The sequence below is a fragment of the Somniosus microcephalus genome, chromosome 23, assembly GCF_052327205.1.
Source record: "Somniosus microcephalus isolate GS21.2 chromosome 23, FLI_Smic_1.0, whole genome shotgun sequence".
NCBI classification, from domain to species: Eukaryota; Metazoa; Chordata; class Chondrichthyes; order Squaliformes; family Somniosidae; genus Somniosus; species Somniosus microcephalus.
The window spans coordinates 31,515,104-31,531,440 of record NC_141009.1 but is presented as its reverse complement, the minus strand read 5'-3'; the positions used below and the strand labels follow the sequence as shown (position 1 = coordinate 31,531,440).

The following is a 16,337-nucleotide window of genomic DNA, read 5'->3' as shown; positions in this document are numbered from 1 at the left end:
TTTAAACACCGATTTTCAAATTAATCACGTAATTCTCAAAGATGAATCCTTTTTCTTTTTGCCTTCCCACAATACAGAGAATGTGGAAGGCATCCCAGTGCCTCAAGAAGTGTTACCTACTAGTGACTGGCCAAATCAGCATGCCAGTAATCAAACATTGTTTGAGCTTCAAAGAGAGAACTCTATACTTCGGGCGCAACTGATGAACAAGGAAGATCTGAATGAGACACTAAGGACAGAACTTGACTTGCATCGCTCCATTTTGACAGAGAAACCGCAAAATGATGACAGCCAAACTGCCCATCCACCTGATCACCGTGACCAATCTTTAACAACAGACAAGCAAACTGCAACTTCCACAGAGCCAAAACAAGATCCTAGCCTAAGTGCTGCCGGTAATAATGGTTTTTTTTTATCAACAAACTTGCATTTATATAGCGCATTTATTATTTTTTTTTAAACTATTGAGGCAATTCACAGGCATATGGAAAACTGGCACTGAGCTAGTAAGGGAGAGATTAGGAGGGGTGACTGAAAGCTTGGCAGAACAGATGGATTTTGAGAAGGTTTCTGAAGAGAGAGGGGGGGCAAAAGTTTCAGGGAGGCAATTTAAAAATCTGAGCCAGGCAATTGAACGTTTTGCTGCCAGCGCAGGTGTGAAGGAAGAGGGGGATGCACACAAGGCCAGAATCGAAGGCATGGAGTGTTCAGACTGGAGATATAGGGCTGGGAGAAATTACAGAGATGGGGTGGGGCTAGGCCATGGAGTGATTTACAGAGAACTGAGTATTTAAAATTTAATGCACTGGGGGATGGTGTGGTGTGCCACTGTAGGTCAACGAGGACAGGGGTGATGGCCAAGCAGGAATGTGGACAGGACAGAAATCGTGCATCAGAGTTTTGGACAAGCTGGAGTTTAGGGATGGTGACGATGGGGAACCAGCTAGAAGAACTTTGGAGTAGGTGACTCGAGAGATGAGGAAGCCATGTGTAAGAATTTCAGTGGTGATGGGGCAGAGGCAGGCGGAAGTAAACAGTCTTTGTGATGGAAAGGATATGGAGTCTGAAGCTCTGTTTAGGTTCAAACAGGATACAAAGATTGAGAATGGTCTGGTTTAGCCTGAGAGTGGTCAAGTTGGGGGGTGAAATCTGTACCAATGGAGCAAGGCTTGTGGTAAGGGCCAAAGACCCAAACACCAGTCTGCCCAGTGTTGAGCTGGAGGAAGGTGTGATTCTTTCACGATTGGATGTCAGACGAGCAGCATGAGGAAGGGGCCAAGGGTGGCTTCTTTGGCAACTTGGAAGATTATAGTGCTGGGGAGGCAAGAGAAGCTATTGCTGGAGATGCACAGACTGCATTTGGAGAGGTTGGAATGGAACCATTTAATGCAGTCCCACAGAAGGTGGAGAGACATTGGAGGAGGATGGCATAGCCAAACTCTGCAGGTAGATTGAGGAGGACGAAGAGAGATCATGTACTGCGGTCACAATCGCACCTTGATTTGGGCTGTGGTGTTGAGAAGGGCAGAAGCTGGACTGGAGGGATTTGAACAAGGGGTTTTGGGAGAGATTGGGCACAGAGCTCTATGCACTAGGATGAGAGGTGATGGTTTCTGAGAACAGATGAGCCAAGGGTGGACTTTTGTTTTGAGGAGGATGATAACAGTGGTTTTAAAGGGGAGCGAGCGGTACAGTGCCTGAAGAGAACCATTAAAAATGTCAGCTAACGTGGACTTGGCTGGTCAGGACTTGAGTAGGAAGAGGATCAAGGGTGTAGGAGGTAGCTCTCATGGATAAGATTAGCCTGGATAGGGCTAGGCAGATCACTGCCAAAAGAAAGAGGGACTTAAGCGGGCAATTGGTCGTGGAAAAAAGGTGCCTTGTGTTATTGTCCTCCAAGATAATCCTGGCATCTACGGTTTTTGCTGAGGTGAGCGAAACATGTCAGTGCATGGAGCTTGCTGGTGATGAATGGCCATGGTAGTTATATGCAAGGTATGTTAGGTCTGAAAAGGGGAGTAAGGGACACAAGTACAGTACGGCAGCCAAGGTGTGCATGTAAATAGACCCAAGTTACATAAATATGACTGAGACTTAGCTGCTTCAGTGATTTTTCTCAAATGATCTCTTGCACTTCATTTTTTGACTATAACTGACACAGATGTTAGAAAATATCGATGTTCTTCCTCCCCGCCTCCCCCCCCAAAATATTAGTAACTGTCATCAAAAGGCATTAACCTGCAAAGTCACTTCTTGCTTAAAGTAAGTCGAAGAGTAGGAATACTAGCTGATTTTAGGTTTGCGCAAGCATAGTGGTGTATTTCTCTAAACAGCCTGCAAAACGGAGCAGTGGCAATTGAGGAGCTGTGACACCTTCACGGGTGTTGTTAGATACCAATCATTGCTCTAGTAATGTAATTGGTTTAAACTAAATTATTTGAGAAACAGTTTTTGTGTGTGTGCAACTATCTGAGTACCATTAATAGAATTTAGTTACCAATGTTTCATCTTGTGTTTTGACAAATAATTGGAATAGGGAGGTGGATTGAGGTGGCCTGCACTCGTTGGCTACACAGATTGATACTGACTGGAGTGTTGTGAAATGCATACGATTAAGGGGATCTCCTCTGCTGATACCATCTAGTGTTTGCAGACAATGAATGGTATACAGGGTTCTGTATATGAATAAAAGTATTGTAAAAAGTAAACTAAAAGCATGGAGGTGATGTAAGGGAATAACTTTAGTACTTCCCTGTACAGTTATCTTTTCATTTATGTTTCCCCATTTATTTCCGTGGGAATGATGCAAGTGTGGTCGGTGCTAATTCCAATTATTTTTGTGCTTAGACTTATTAGCAGAACATCTTCACGAAATACGATGTTTAAGGCAACGTTTGGAAGAATCTATTAGAAACAATGACCAGTTAAGACAACAGCTGGAACGTCGACTAGCTGAAGCTGAATATGATCCAGGTGAGCCGTACAGTTTGAACTTCCACCTAATCTGGGATCAGTAACTTTAGTCCGGACTTGATTGTGTTTTCAGTGGCCACATGAAACCCAATTCTAAACATGGACGTCAGGTCAAAAACGTGATGTTGAGGTCAGTCTTTCCTTCCCTGGCTAACTGCGTGGATCCTATATGAAATGAGTTTGGACAGTCTCGACTCGTTTCGAAGTGGATGTAACCCTTGAGCACAAAGCACCCTGCAATTTGGCATATATTACTACTAAACTAACAACCCGAAAGTGTTACACGTGTGAGTTTGAAAAATACGCTTGACAGTGTTGAACTGTACTTTATTGTTTTGACAATTTGTATAATTGGAGCCCATTTATGGAGAAATTTTCCATTTTTTAAAATACCAATTTAAGACTAAAGTAGCACAATACTTTATACACCATATAAAATATATTATAACTATTTGTATTAAAGTCAAGAGTCAACAGTACTAATAAAATTGTACTTGCACCTTCAGCTTCCACAAATATTTTCATCCACGGTGCAGAAGAACACAGTCACCTGGCAGATCAGATTCATTACCTGAAGGAACAAAACAAAACTTTAAAGGAGCAGCTGACTAGAAGCTCTAGAGGTAGGTGTTGGTGCAGATATTAAATGATTATGAAGGACTACTTCCAGAATGGGTATCTTTTTCAAAACTTCTAGTTCCTATTTTCATAGTCATGTAGCCAGAGCTGTCAGAGCTTTGATATTTGAAAGACTGCTGTACTCGGTTTTGCAATACAATGGCAAAAGGTAGTTTTGTTGGCAATACAAGGGAAATTTGTCAATAAATGTTAGAATTGCTGACAGAAAATGGCTGCTGTGCGAAGTTTTCTGGGAAATTCCATAACTAGTCAGTACTCCTACATTAGTTGACTAAACTACTGTGATGCAAAACGAGATGGAAATAGCATCCGATATGTTCAAACAGACAAGAATAACAACAATTTATGCAGTTGCGAAAGCTAGTCAACAAAATAATGATCTTCATTCATTCAACCCGCATGTACAAACAGAACATCATCCATACGCAGGAAATGACAGTGCAGTGCCCATTTAAGTATGCCACATTGTTGCAGCAGTTATGCATGTCATGTAATCTACCTCCGCCCGTACTGTGTTGAAGGCCTTATTCAAGATTTGTACTCCAGTTCTTCTTTTCTCCAGCTGTCAGCAACAGTTTCAATGCACAGTAGAAAATAAAAGTTTCTTCAAACGTACTGGTGACACGATCTTTATGATGCTTACACAGAATATCATAGTAGTTTAAATTAACCATTGAAAGTATATTTCACAGCTCTTGTAAAGTCTTTTACTGTTCTGGGTGTTTTTTCAGTTCAGTGATCAGCATTAAAATCATTGAGTAGCATCAGTAGAATTTCACAGCGCAAAGGGCTGTCATTTGACTCATTGTGCCAGTGCCGGCTCTCCACTCAGTCCCATCGCCCTGCCCTTTCATCAGACCCTTAAGTTTTATTTTTCAAATGTGAATCCACTATCTTTTTTTAAAAGCTGATACGGATTCTGCTTCCACTGATTAAAAAAATTCCCCAGCAGAAAGACAGCTGACCTGCTTCCAAGCTTCTGCCAGTGCTTGAATTCTCCTCTGAGAGGTAAAGAGGTGTAGCTGAAGGTGACTCTCTCTCTCTCTCTCTCTCTCTCTCTCTCTCCAATTTTCCTCCTTTTCTGGAGGCCTCTAATCCCTACTTGTCCTAAATAGGCTGCCCAAAATTAGGAATTCACTGTGTAGGAAACTGTGGGAATAAATGTGCATCCTATCGCTTCATTGCACAGCACTTTAGACACTCCAAGCCAATGGACCACATATTGGGTTTTATTGAAAGCAATACATAATTGATGGGGTTGAAATAGCTAAATATGATGGCATTGAAAATGTGTAATAAAATTATTAATATGAAGAAAAATTACATGTTTTCAGCTTGAAGATTCAAAACTCACTTCACAATACAATAAGCAGTTTACTTCTTGGTACAGAAAGCTAATATTTTTGAAAAATGATTTTGCAGACAAACAAAGAGAAAATGAGAAACTAAAGGAATCTCTTTCAAAGAAGACTGCCACCAATGAACGCCTGCGTAATGAGTGTGAGCGTGTAAAGAGGGAAAGTAGTCGACTGCAAACTAAAGTTAATAACGGTCATGAAGAAAACAGAAGGCTAAAAGATGAGTTGCACTGCAGTCGTGATGAAATAAACAGGTAATGGTTACAGTCTGTAGTAATGTATTAAGGTATATATGTTTTTAAAGAAATCATAATTTAAATTTTGTTGAGGGGGTGAAAGGGGAGAATTTAAACCAATAAATCCTACAGAATCAATCCTGTTGCACTATTGAAAGTTGCCCAGATTTGTGGGGCAGCTGATTAATTTTTGTCTTGGAATTACACTTTGCTTATTTCAGGGTTACTCTATCAGCTATCTGGATTCATATTTTGGAATATTGAATAAGCTCCTGATAGTAAGAACCAAATTTAAGAGGAAGATGTAAAGGAGTATGTGGTATGAAGAATTTATTTGAATAATTTTGAAATAAACCAACTTGGCTTTTATTACAGGTTGCAGCGAGAGCTTAGCTCACAGCATCAGCTATTCACAGAGAACCAGCAGCTATTGCAATCATTACGAGTGGAACTTCGAGTATATGAGCAACTCAAGGAGAGAAAAACAGGTATTAATGCAGTTAATACTGCAAATTAAATATCCCCCCACCCTTTCAATTTAGGAGCTTAAGTTTTTTAATGAATGTTTGCTGAAAAGCACTGTGGTCAGTGTTCAAGCCTGGCTAATGGTGACAACCCAGCCTGTACACTGTACCTACACTAGAAAGTTTATATATAATCTGCAAGCTACATAATTTCCTTTTACTGTGACAGGAGGACTCTGATCAGTGTTGTATGCGTTTTTAACAAGATCAACATTTCAGACCAGGATCCTTCAAGTGCAGTTTCAATGACATTTTTCCTATGTGAGAATAGGTTTAAAGAAATATTCTAGGACAAAGACATTTGATGCAAATGGCATTGTAGTGCTATGTGAAAAACACCTTCCATTAAATTGAAAAGAAATAGTGTTTCAGTTAGATTATTTGGTGACACCCTACCTGATATGATTGCTAGTATTTTGATCAGGACTACTTCACTTTTTCTGAGGCTGAGGTATTGGAAAAATAATGTTCTCCACTGAGCAAAGACCTAGCACCAACACTTTGTTTTGACACCTATCCTTGCAAATAGCACTGAAATTGTACCCTGAGCTGGGGGATAACCACTCCATAAGACTGGAATAAAAAGGTTTCATCGAGCATTACTCTGCAGCTCAATTAAATCAAATAACTATGAAAGAAGTAAAAGATTTAACTTAAACCACTTGTCTATTCAGTTAATTTAATATTTATTTTATGTGTGCGTGCGCGCGCACAGGATAGCTTTTGACGTTTATGTAAACTTGCAATAGCCATTACAAAGTCTTGTTCCCCACTCCTGCAGAGCCTGCACGACAGATGAGCCATGGGTCAGTGAAACGTTTTCAGGGATCTATTGATTTGAATGAACTCTTGACAGAGATCCGCTGCCTACGGATTCAGTTAGAGAGAAGCATTCAGACCAACACTGCTTTGCGTCAGAAGCTCGAAGAACAGCTTCAAAAAGGACAATTGAGAAATGAAGGCAGCCCTTCCACTATTAATATAAACTATCTCTTGCCAAGAGAGCAGAGGCGTCCTGGGAACAGGCGTTTGTATCAAGGTAAACAATTTGACTACATTTCCTTGTGTCAGAAGACATGTATGTAAAGAAATCTTTGATAGTTTCATGCATTGTATCTCATGAGCAATCAAGTTGTGACTTGGGTCAGCAGTACAGATGGGATACAAGTTGTATTAAATAAGTAGTCATGCTGTTCCATTTATGCTATTAAAAAATTGGGTGAAGTACTGTAGTTTAAAACATTCATTTCATTTTTTTTTATTTGCTCTTGAACTGTGGCTGACACAAGGCAGCATTTATTGTCCGTCCTTATTTGGCCTCCACACATTGAGAGTCAACCACGCACTGTGGGACTGGATTTATGTTTTGGCCAGATTGTGGGAGTGGAAGGGTTCCCTTCCCTGAAGGACATTAGTGACCCAGTTGGGTTTTTAATGACAAAATTACTGTTTTTATGGTCATTTTCTGGCACCAGCCCACAATTACAAGATTTATTAAATTCAGTTTTACAACTTGCCATGGTGTGATTTTTTAACTCGCAACCCCTGCGATGCTTGTCCAGTACCAAAATCACTAACCTACCATACCCTTAACCTTGCAGATGGGTCTGAGTTAAGCTTGCAACAGTGTAAGTGCTAATTAACCTGTTGCTGTGTGACGTGGGTTTAGAATGTTCAGTGTCTGCGTATCCAATTCAAATGAATTTTCAAACAAAAGTTCAGTAATTAGAAACATTGTTCCGCTTCTTCAATTAAACTTAAAAAATATTTCCTTGTACACGACAATTTAAATAACACACAACTTATTTTCTTCGTACTTTATCTCTTTTCAAATCGGTTGCGTTTGTTTCTCTGAATTTAAAATATGTTCTGGTTGAGTTTGAATATTTGAATGATCAAGTTTGCCAACTTCAGCTGAACTATTTTTGTATTTCAAATTTGTTAAACTCAATTTCTACCCATGTGTTTACCATTTAATTGCTTGCACAGAATGATACAATAAAATCTTTATAAACTATTATACATTGTGTATAAATAAGTGTCTAGTCCTTTAGATTGCTACAACGATGGTCCTTCATGCTATAATTGTACTTTTGTACCAATGTTTGACAGACTCTGAAGCTGATGCGTCAGTTTCTGCTGAGGATGGAAAAGAGAATTTACAGTCTCATGAATTTCCAACACCACCAAAATCTGCTAACCTTCCTGCAGATGTCAATGTTGCCGATGGATTGATGTTCAGAATTCCAGGTATGTAACATGTATGAGCGGTGATCTCTAAGTTTCATAGAGTAAGAGATGCCGGGGATGAAACTGTGAAAAGAACTTCCTTTAACACAGCCAGCGAACAGAATTCGGGGTAGTAGTGCAACGTGCATACTTGTGGCCATTGCTTAATTTGTTTCAAATTAAACCAATATGTAAGGGCTCACTCCAAACTGCTCAGCGAATCCAGCATACTATGTATTGCACGAGAGCAATTTTAGTTCTCTGTGGCTTTCTAAATGAATTTGTCAGTCATGTTTCCCGATAGTCACCTATCACTCTTGGCTTCAGACTGACTGACGTTCATTTGCTCAGGACAAATGCAAAGAACTGCACACGTCATTGACAGAAAAAAACATTGTATAGAGGAATTAAATTATTTCGTGTTTTCTTTAGTTTAAATTTGTGTAATTAAACTGTTGTCTCCAATTTATGAATACTGAAGCCATGGCCATTTATATACTTGATGGCTTTTTTTTTTTAATTGCTTGTCATTATGCCAAGAGCTAGTTGGATAAAATTGTCCGAAACTATTTATTTGGGGTAGAATTTTCTTCTCTCTTCCCATCCCTTGCTTTTCACCAAAACTCATTCTCCACATGGATAGAGGGTGTAGATCAGGAGGAGGGAGAACAATGGAATTCTGTATGAAACTGAAGTGAATCATAGTTGACTTTTTAATTGTCAACAGGTGGGTAAGGCCCAATGAATTTAGTAATGCATGGGAGTTCGAGTTTTTCCATTGAGTATTTAATCTGTAACCTTTAACCTGCATCCATCTTAGGAATCAAAGCGCTGCCAAGAGACGAGTTTGACAGCTCCTCACATTACAGCGACAGTTCAGTGGAGAATCGATCGCACAAACCTCCCAGATTCGTACCAGCGCACCGGATGTGGGCGGACAAAAATGGGCTACATGTGCTTGGGCTACTGGAAGATTACAACGCGCTGTGCAAGCAAATCTCCGAGGGCCGGTTGCTGCTCCATGGAATGGATACACGTCTTGGAGATGTTGCTGCTTGTCCGACTACTGACGCAAAGGTAAAGCTTGTTTTTTACAGTTTAGTAATTTAACAGTACACATTCGTGCATGTCAGGATCACTGGCTGAACTCCAGTTACAGCCAGATTACTCCATCAGAATTTGTGTGTGGAAGCCTGTGCTCTGCAGCTCCATAGCACTAATAACCTTTTGAGAGGTTGAAGACTAGGACAGATTTTTCTGATAACACTCCTGTGATGCGCCTTGGGATGTTTTAGTACTTTAAAGGTGCTATATAAATGCAGGTTGTTGTTTTTGAAAATATTATGGAGTGACACAATACAAATTTTATTGGCTGTTTCTTGCCCTCTATTATTTTCACTTGTTTAATTCATCATCCTACAAATGCCAGAGTATGCTAGTTTGAGTTTAATGAAGAAAATAACATCGGAATCGGCTATTTTAACGCTATTTGCAACATATTGCACAACTTCAATACAAATGGTCAAACGGTTTGCTTTTAAGAGTTTTAACTCAAAAATTACCAGACTTAAAGTTAAGGATTTACATTAATTTCAGTGTTCCTTGTGATTTTGGTATTGAAGAAATATGCAGAAAAGAAGCTGTCACTTCAGTCATGCCACTGCATACTGATATCACTAATATTATGGTTTCATTCTACAGTAATATCGCCACTGCCCAAAATTACTCGAACAATCAACAGGAAATTTTGATGGCAACAAAAACTGATTTTCCCGTGGGACTTCTGTTGGTTTAGAAATGCATGCGTTTTTAATCACTTTTAATTTGTTATTTAAAAAAAATCTAAAATACTTTAGAATGCTCATTGTGGTAAAAATGTCCAGAGCTAGATTTCTCAGCCAAGTGTTCTCTTTTTCCCCTGTCCACGTCCCACATCTCACTACAATATGCACTTTTCCTGGCCAAGAGAACCTGCTTCTATATTTTCAGTAATGCCATTTTGTATCTGGTTGCCAGGAGCTGTATGAAATGGCACCAAGTGACTGTGTTCCACCTCCAGTCTCTTTCCGCCCCCTCACCCCACCCACTTTTTTTTCACTTCCCTGACTTGTAGGGAAGTCTTGACTTTTGCCTGGTACTTCACACAGCAGTGTGGCCGAGTGCAGAAATCACTGTGGAAGTGGTGCTCACAGCCTTATCCCTTTTACATTGTGCTGGAACATGCTTCTCCACCGTGTACGCCCAGGAAAGATGTACACTTGCCTTTTTCATGGCTGCCGCTTGGAATTTGTATTTGTTTTTTTTAAGTTGAGTCTAATTCACTTGTGTCTCTCTCTCTGCTCCAGGAACCAGGTTCACCTTTCTTAAAGGACTTGTCTTCAAATGTAAACATCGTGCAACAAATGCTTGAGGAAGCAGGACGCTTGCTAAAACTCTTCTGGCGGGTATCTTTGCCCATTCCTGCTGCCAGCTCTAGTAGTCAGCATCAACAGGTACCAAGAGCACAGTTATCAGATTGCAACATTGTCTTTTTATTTAAACCTTTAGTGCCTGGCCTTGAAACAAATACTATTTACAACATAGGGTTGTTTTGTTTTGGTACTGTAATATATTGAATTTCTGACTAAGAACCTAAAACAAGAATTCGGAGCAGGAGTAGGCCATATGGCCCTTCGAGACTGCCCCGCCATTCAGTAAGATCATGGCTGATCTTCTACCCCCAGCTTCACTTTCCTGATCCCCATATCCCTTGATTCCCCTAGAGTCCAAAAATCTATCCATCGCAGCCTTGAATATACTCAACGACTCAGCAGCCACAGCCCTTTGGGATAGAGAATTCCAAAGATTCACAACCCTCGGAGTGAAGAAATTCCTCCTCATCTCAGTCCTAAATGGCCGACCCCCTTATCCTGAGACTGTTCCCTAGTTCTAGACTCTCCAGCCAGTGGAAACAGCCTCTCAGCATCTACCCTGTCAATCCCCCTCAGAATCTTATGTTTCAATGAGATCACCTCTCATTCTTCTAAACTCCAGAGAGTATTGGCTCAATCTCTCCTCATAGTCCAACCCTCTCATCCCAGGGATCAATGGAGTGAACCTTTGTTGCACCGCCTCTAAGGCATGCATGAAAGCTAGCAAACATGGTTCAGCGGGGTTGTAAAGGAAGTCCTATACTGAAAGCATTATGTCTAGGGGTTTTTAAGTGCGTGATGATTTGGAGATGAATGGTTTGGTACTGAGCCATGTGGACCAAGAAGATAGCAAGTTTTGATCCCAAGTTATTGCTGGTTAAGCTGAACTCAGCCAGGCAATACTGGGATCAGTACAATGTATCTGTTTCATAGAATCAGAAAGAGGCCATTCAGCCCATCGTGTCTGTACGATTAGCCCTGCACCTGTACTCTTTCGCCATAGCCAAGAATATATCCAGTTCCCTTTTTGAATTCATGAATGTTTCCCTATACTAGGGGAATAAAAATCATCAATGTTGTTGATCATTTCCAATTACTCCCATCTTGAACTGTAAGGTAATTGTGTGGATTGTGGTAGAAGGCAAGATTGAGCTCAGCTATGATGTTACCTCCAGTTGACTAGCCTGCTGACTCACCCGGTCTAGCTTCACACATGAAAAATAACCAATTGTATAATCTACAGGGGCTGTTGGTGCCAGTGGAACCCTATCTCAACACACTGATTTACCTTCAGGAGGATGTTGGGGGGGGGGTGCGAATATGTGCGGCTAACTCCTCTCAAAGTTCTATTCCACTATTGTCCACTCCTTGATAACTAGCTAATGGGGATAACAAGAATTACACATGCGCACTAACATTTTTTTTCCTCTTTAGGAAAAAACTGTGAAGGATGAAATCTATCGGCTACGCAAGAAATTGACTGAGCAGGAGAAACTCCTACATGGCACAGTTAAACGTCTTCGTACGACTAACCAGCTTAAGGAGGGCATGGAGAAAGTCATCATTGACCAACGTTAGTAACTGACCAAGCCTAATCACTCATCTATGCAAGCTGCTTTGTAGTCATCTGCTTTGCCTACCAACACAAATTTTACGTAGCTATATTTTTCAAAGTCAGTATTAATCGTGATGAGTAATCATAATGCAGGCACATCAGTAACCACACCTGTCTTATTTTATTTCTATCTCTTGATCAAGCTGTTTCCAGAGCATCACTTTTACTTTTATTCCCTCCGCCTACCATCTTCACCTTTTTCACTTGCTAATATTTTTCCCACATCATATTTCAGCTCCCTCTACACATTGTTCATTATTTTTACTAAAATAAATAATTTCCCCACCCAGGTTTCTTGCCTTCTCAACAGGAAATGTGGGAAACATCTGCCATTTTTATGTAGGAGTCGGCCTTCGAGTTTATTGCATCATTCGGTATCCATAGCTATCTGCATTGTCCCAATCTGACGTCGCACATTGATGTGTCACCCTGCTAATGCTGCTAAGCTGCCTGAAGTGCCTTTTAAAGCTATAGTTGTCATCAGAATATTACATCATTTGTAGCTAATTGTTAATGAAAATTTTCTATTCCTCTTAAAGTGTCTTTAACCCATGATGTTTTGAAGAAAGCTAGAGGAAATCTGGAGGTGAGTAGAGCATCCAAATACACGCTGATACAAGAAGATTAAAACTGTGATAACAGTTGCACTGAGTTTGGCAGTACAGGTAGACTATCCTTTATCCGAACTTCCGAAAACCTCTAAAAACCGAAAGTTTTTCCGGTCAGCGTAAGTCGTGCGCACGACATGACCAGAGTGGCGCACGACTTACGCTGAGCAGGACAGAGGGTCACAGAGTTCCCTCCTGGGTAGGAGATTGCAGGCCGAGCCGGGCAGTGTGAAGGAGGTACCGGGAGAGTGAACCCAACAATACAGCGGCCCGTCCGATAGCTGCAGCGGCCCATCCGATACTCTTTTCTCCCCCCGACCCGACCCGAACCGCGGCCCGTCCGATATTCTTTTCTCCCGACCCCCGACCTGATTTGCAGGCCAGCTTAGTAGGAGTCAGCCGATATCCGGCTTTCCAGAGAAGCAGGAAGGGGAATGAGACACGGAACAGTCGCAAGAGGTAGCCTGAACTTTTACAATTTATATTAAATACAAATTTCCCAGTCTTATAATAATACCTTCTGAAATCCAAAAAATTCCGAAAACTGAAATTCAGCTGGTCCCAAGGCTTTCGGATAAGGGATAGTGTACCTGTAGTATAATTTATAAAAATAACCCCACTGGTTCTTTTTATTTCTAAGTTCTGATAAATCTCTTCTTTTCTCCCTATTCAAATTTAAGTTAACTTTATCTACTAATTTGCAGTATCGTATACAAATTTGGGCACTCCATTAGAGGAAGGATATATAAACAATGGAAAAGACACTGGGTAGTTTCAGTAAGATGTTACCAGGAATGCAGGTTTACAGTTATGAAGCGATACTTGAGAAGTTAAGGAGTGACCTGCCAAAAGTCTTCAAGATTAAGTTATGAATAGTGATAGATTGTTTCCAGTAGTTGACAAGACTGTACCAGGAGGGCACAAATTTAAGATAATCACGCACAAAAAAATTTACATACGGTGGTTAGAATGTGGAATTCACTGACACACATCATTGTTGAAGTACAAGTTTTTTTAATGGGGAATTAGTTGCTTGAAAAAGAGAAATATTGATGAGTAGGGAGAGCAAGCAGAAGAGTGGGATTAGATCAGGTAGCTCCTATGGAGAAAAATACCAGCACAGATTTGATGGAACATAGGCACAGGAGTAGGCCATTGAGCCCCTCGAGCCTGTTCCACCATTCAGTGAGATCATGGCTGATCTGCGACCTAACTCCATATACCTGCCTCTGGCCCATATCCCTTAATACCTTTGGTGAACAAAAACCTGTCAATCTCAGATTTAAAATTAACAATTGATCTAGCATCAATTGCTGTTTGCAGAAGAGAGTTCCAAACTTCTACCACCCTTTGTATGTAGAAGTGATTCCTGAACGGTCTGGGTCTAATTTTTAGACTAGACCCCCTCGTCCTAGAATCACCAATCAGCGGAATAGTTTCTCTTATCTGCCCTATCTGGGCGTGTAAAGTTAAGGCACATGGGATTGGGGGCAAGGTACTGACTTGGATAGAGAACTGGTTGGCAGACAGAAAGCAAAGAGTTGGAATAAACGGGTCTTTTTCCGAGTGGCAGGCAGTGACTAGTGGGGTACCGCAGGGATCAGTCCTTGGACCCCAGCTATTCACAATATATATTAATGGGGACTAGATGTAATATCTCCAAATTTGCAGATGACACAAAGCTGGGTGGGCGTGTGTGCTGTGAGGAGGATGCCGCGAAACTCCAGTATGATTTGGACAGGTTGGGTGATTGGGCAGAAGCATGGCAAATGCAATATAATGTGGATAAATGTGAGGTTATCCACTTTGGTAGCAAAAACAGGAAGGCAGATTATTATCTGAATGGCAATAGATTGGGAGAAGGGGAAGTGCAATGAGACCTGGGTGTCCTTGTGCACCAGTCGCTGAAGGTAAGCATGCAGGTGCAACAGGCGGTTAAGAAGGCAAATGGTATGCTGGCCTTCGTAGCGAGAGGGTTTGAGTACAGGAACAAGGATGTCTTGCTGCAGTTGTACAGGGCCTTGGTGAGACCACATCTTGAGTATTGTGTGCAGTTTTGGTCGCCTTATCTGTGGAAGGATGTTCTTGCCATGGAAGGAGTTCAGCGAAGATTCACCAGGCTGATACCTGGGATGGCAGGAATGATGTATGAGGAGAGATTGGATCGATTGGGCTTGTACTCGCTGGAGTTTAGAAGAATGAGAGGGGATCTCATTGAAACTTAAAATTCTAACAAGACTAGACAGACTAGATGCAGGAAGGATGTTCCCGATGGCGGGGGAGTCCAGAACCAAGGGTAACAGTCTAAAGATAAGGGGTAAGCCATTTAGGACAGAAATGAGGAGGAATTTCTTCACCCAGAGAGTGGTGAACCTGTGGAATTCTCTACCACAGAAGGCAGTAGAGGCCAATTCATTAAATATATTCAAGAAGGAGTTGGATATATTTCTTAAGGCTAAAGGGATCAAGGGGTATGGGGAGAAAGCAGGGACAGGGTACTGAATTTGGATGATCAGCCATGATCGCATTGAATGGCGGAGCAGGCTCGAGGGGCCGAATGGCCTACTCCTGCTCCTATCTTCTATGTTTCTATGGGCATACAATTGGCAAATGAAGTTCAACACAGCTAAATGTGAGGTATTACATTTTGGTAGGTGTGGTAAACCACTTTTATCGTTCACTATCGTTACACTATAGTTATCACTGTTATATCGTTACTCTATGGTTATCACTGTTCACACTGTTGTATCACTATACGAGGTCGCCTCTTGTCACGCTGCTATACCTGGGCTGACCACTGCTGACTCCGCCCATGACTCCACCTACCTGCCCAGGTATAAAGGTAGTCGACTGGCTGGCATTCCTCCTTGTTGTATCCGATCACCCACGAGGGTGGGCTCTGTTATTTAGCCAATAAAAACCTATAGTTACTGTGGTAAACCACGTTCACTATCGTATCACTGTTAGTAGTTAGCACTGTTCACCACTGTTCGTTATAACTGTATCACTGACCACTATTGTATCACGGTACGAGGTCGCCTCTTGCCACACTGCTATACCTGGGATGACCACCGCCGACTCCGCCTTGGCTCCACCCACCAGGCCAGGTATAAAGGTGAGCGACTGACTGGTATTCCTCCTGCTTGGATCGGATCACCCACGAGAGTGGGCTCTGTTATTTAGTCAATAAAAACCTTTAGTCACCTTCGTAACTCTTCGCCTTTTATTGGAGGAATTGATAGGTATATCAATTTTATTGACTAAATTTAATGATGTCCGACAACGAGTCACAACCGGCGGAGGAGCCACCAGCGCAGCTCCCAGGAGCACAGCCACACCAGCCAGCTTGGCTGCGAGCCCTCAGACCGCCGTACCTGGACCTGAACCCACGAGCAGCAAACTCAGCCGCAGACTTTAAACACTGGCTGGTCTGCTTCGAATCATACCTGAGAGAATCCAGCGTCCCTCAGGCATCCAAACTAAGTGTCCTGCAGGCGCAACTGAGCCCGAGAGTATACACTCTCATCGAGGACATGACTACCTACGAGACCGCCATCAACCTGCTGAAACAGAAGTACCGGACCCCGGTAAACTACATGTACGCTAGGCACCTCCTAAGATCACGGCCGCAACAGCCAGGAGAATCAGTAGCCGAATTCTCACAGGCGCTATATGCACTCGCCAGGAACTGTGACTTTAAATCGGTGTCGGCAGCCGAAAATACTGAAGATAATATCCGCGACG

The 16,337-nt window shown here is 41.7% G+C and overlaps 1 protein-coding gene across 1 annotated transcript in view; it reads left to right on the top strand.

The window, feature by feature from the left end:
* The window catches only part of cdk5rap2 (CDK5 regulatory subunit associated protein 2), a 98,553-nt gene that overhangs the window by 66,919 nt on the left and 15,297 nt on the right, over nt 1-16,337 (top strand). Inside the window, exons 32-42 of the mRNA XM_085965736.1 lie at nt 78-395; nt 2,848-2,973; nt 3,480-3,596; nt 5,035-5,224; nt 5,582-5,694; nt 6,512-6,769; nt 7,843-7,980; nt 8,780-9,036; nt 10,305-10,451; nt 11,805-11,943; nt 12,525-12,571. Coding sequence (XP_085821862.1) covers nt 78-395; nt 2,848-2,973; nt 3,480-3,596; nt 5,035-5,224; nt 5,582-5,694; nt 6,512-6,769; nt 7,843-7,980; nt 8,780-9,036; nt 10,305-10,451; nt 11,805-11,943; nt 12,525-12,571 — 1,850 coding nt within the window. The remainder of the gene's footprint in view (nt 1-77; nt 396-2,847; nt 2,974-3,479; nt 3,597-5,034; nt 5,225-5,581; nt 5,695-6,511; nt 6,770-7,842; nt 7,981-8,779; nt 9,037-10,304; nt 10,452-11,804; nt 11,944-12,524; nt 12,572-16,337) is intronic.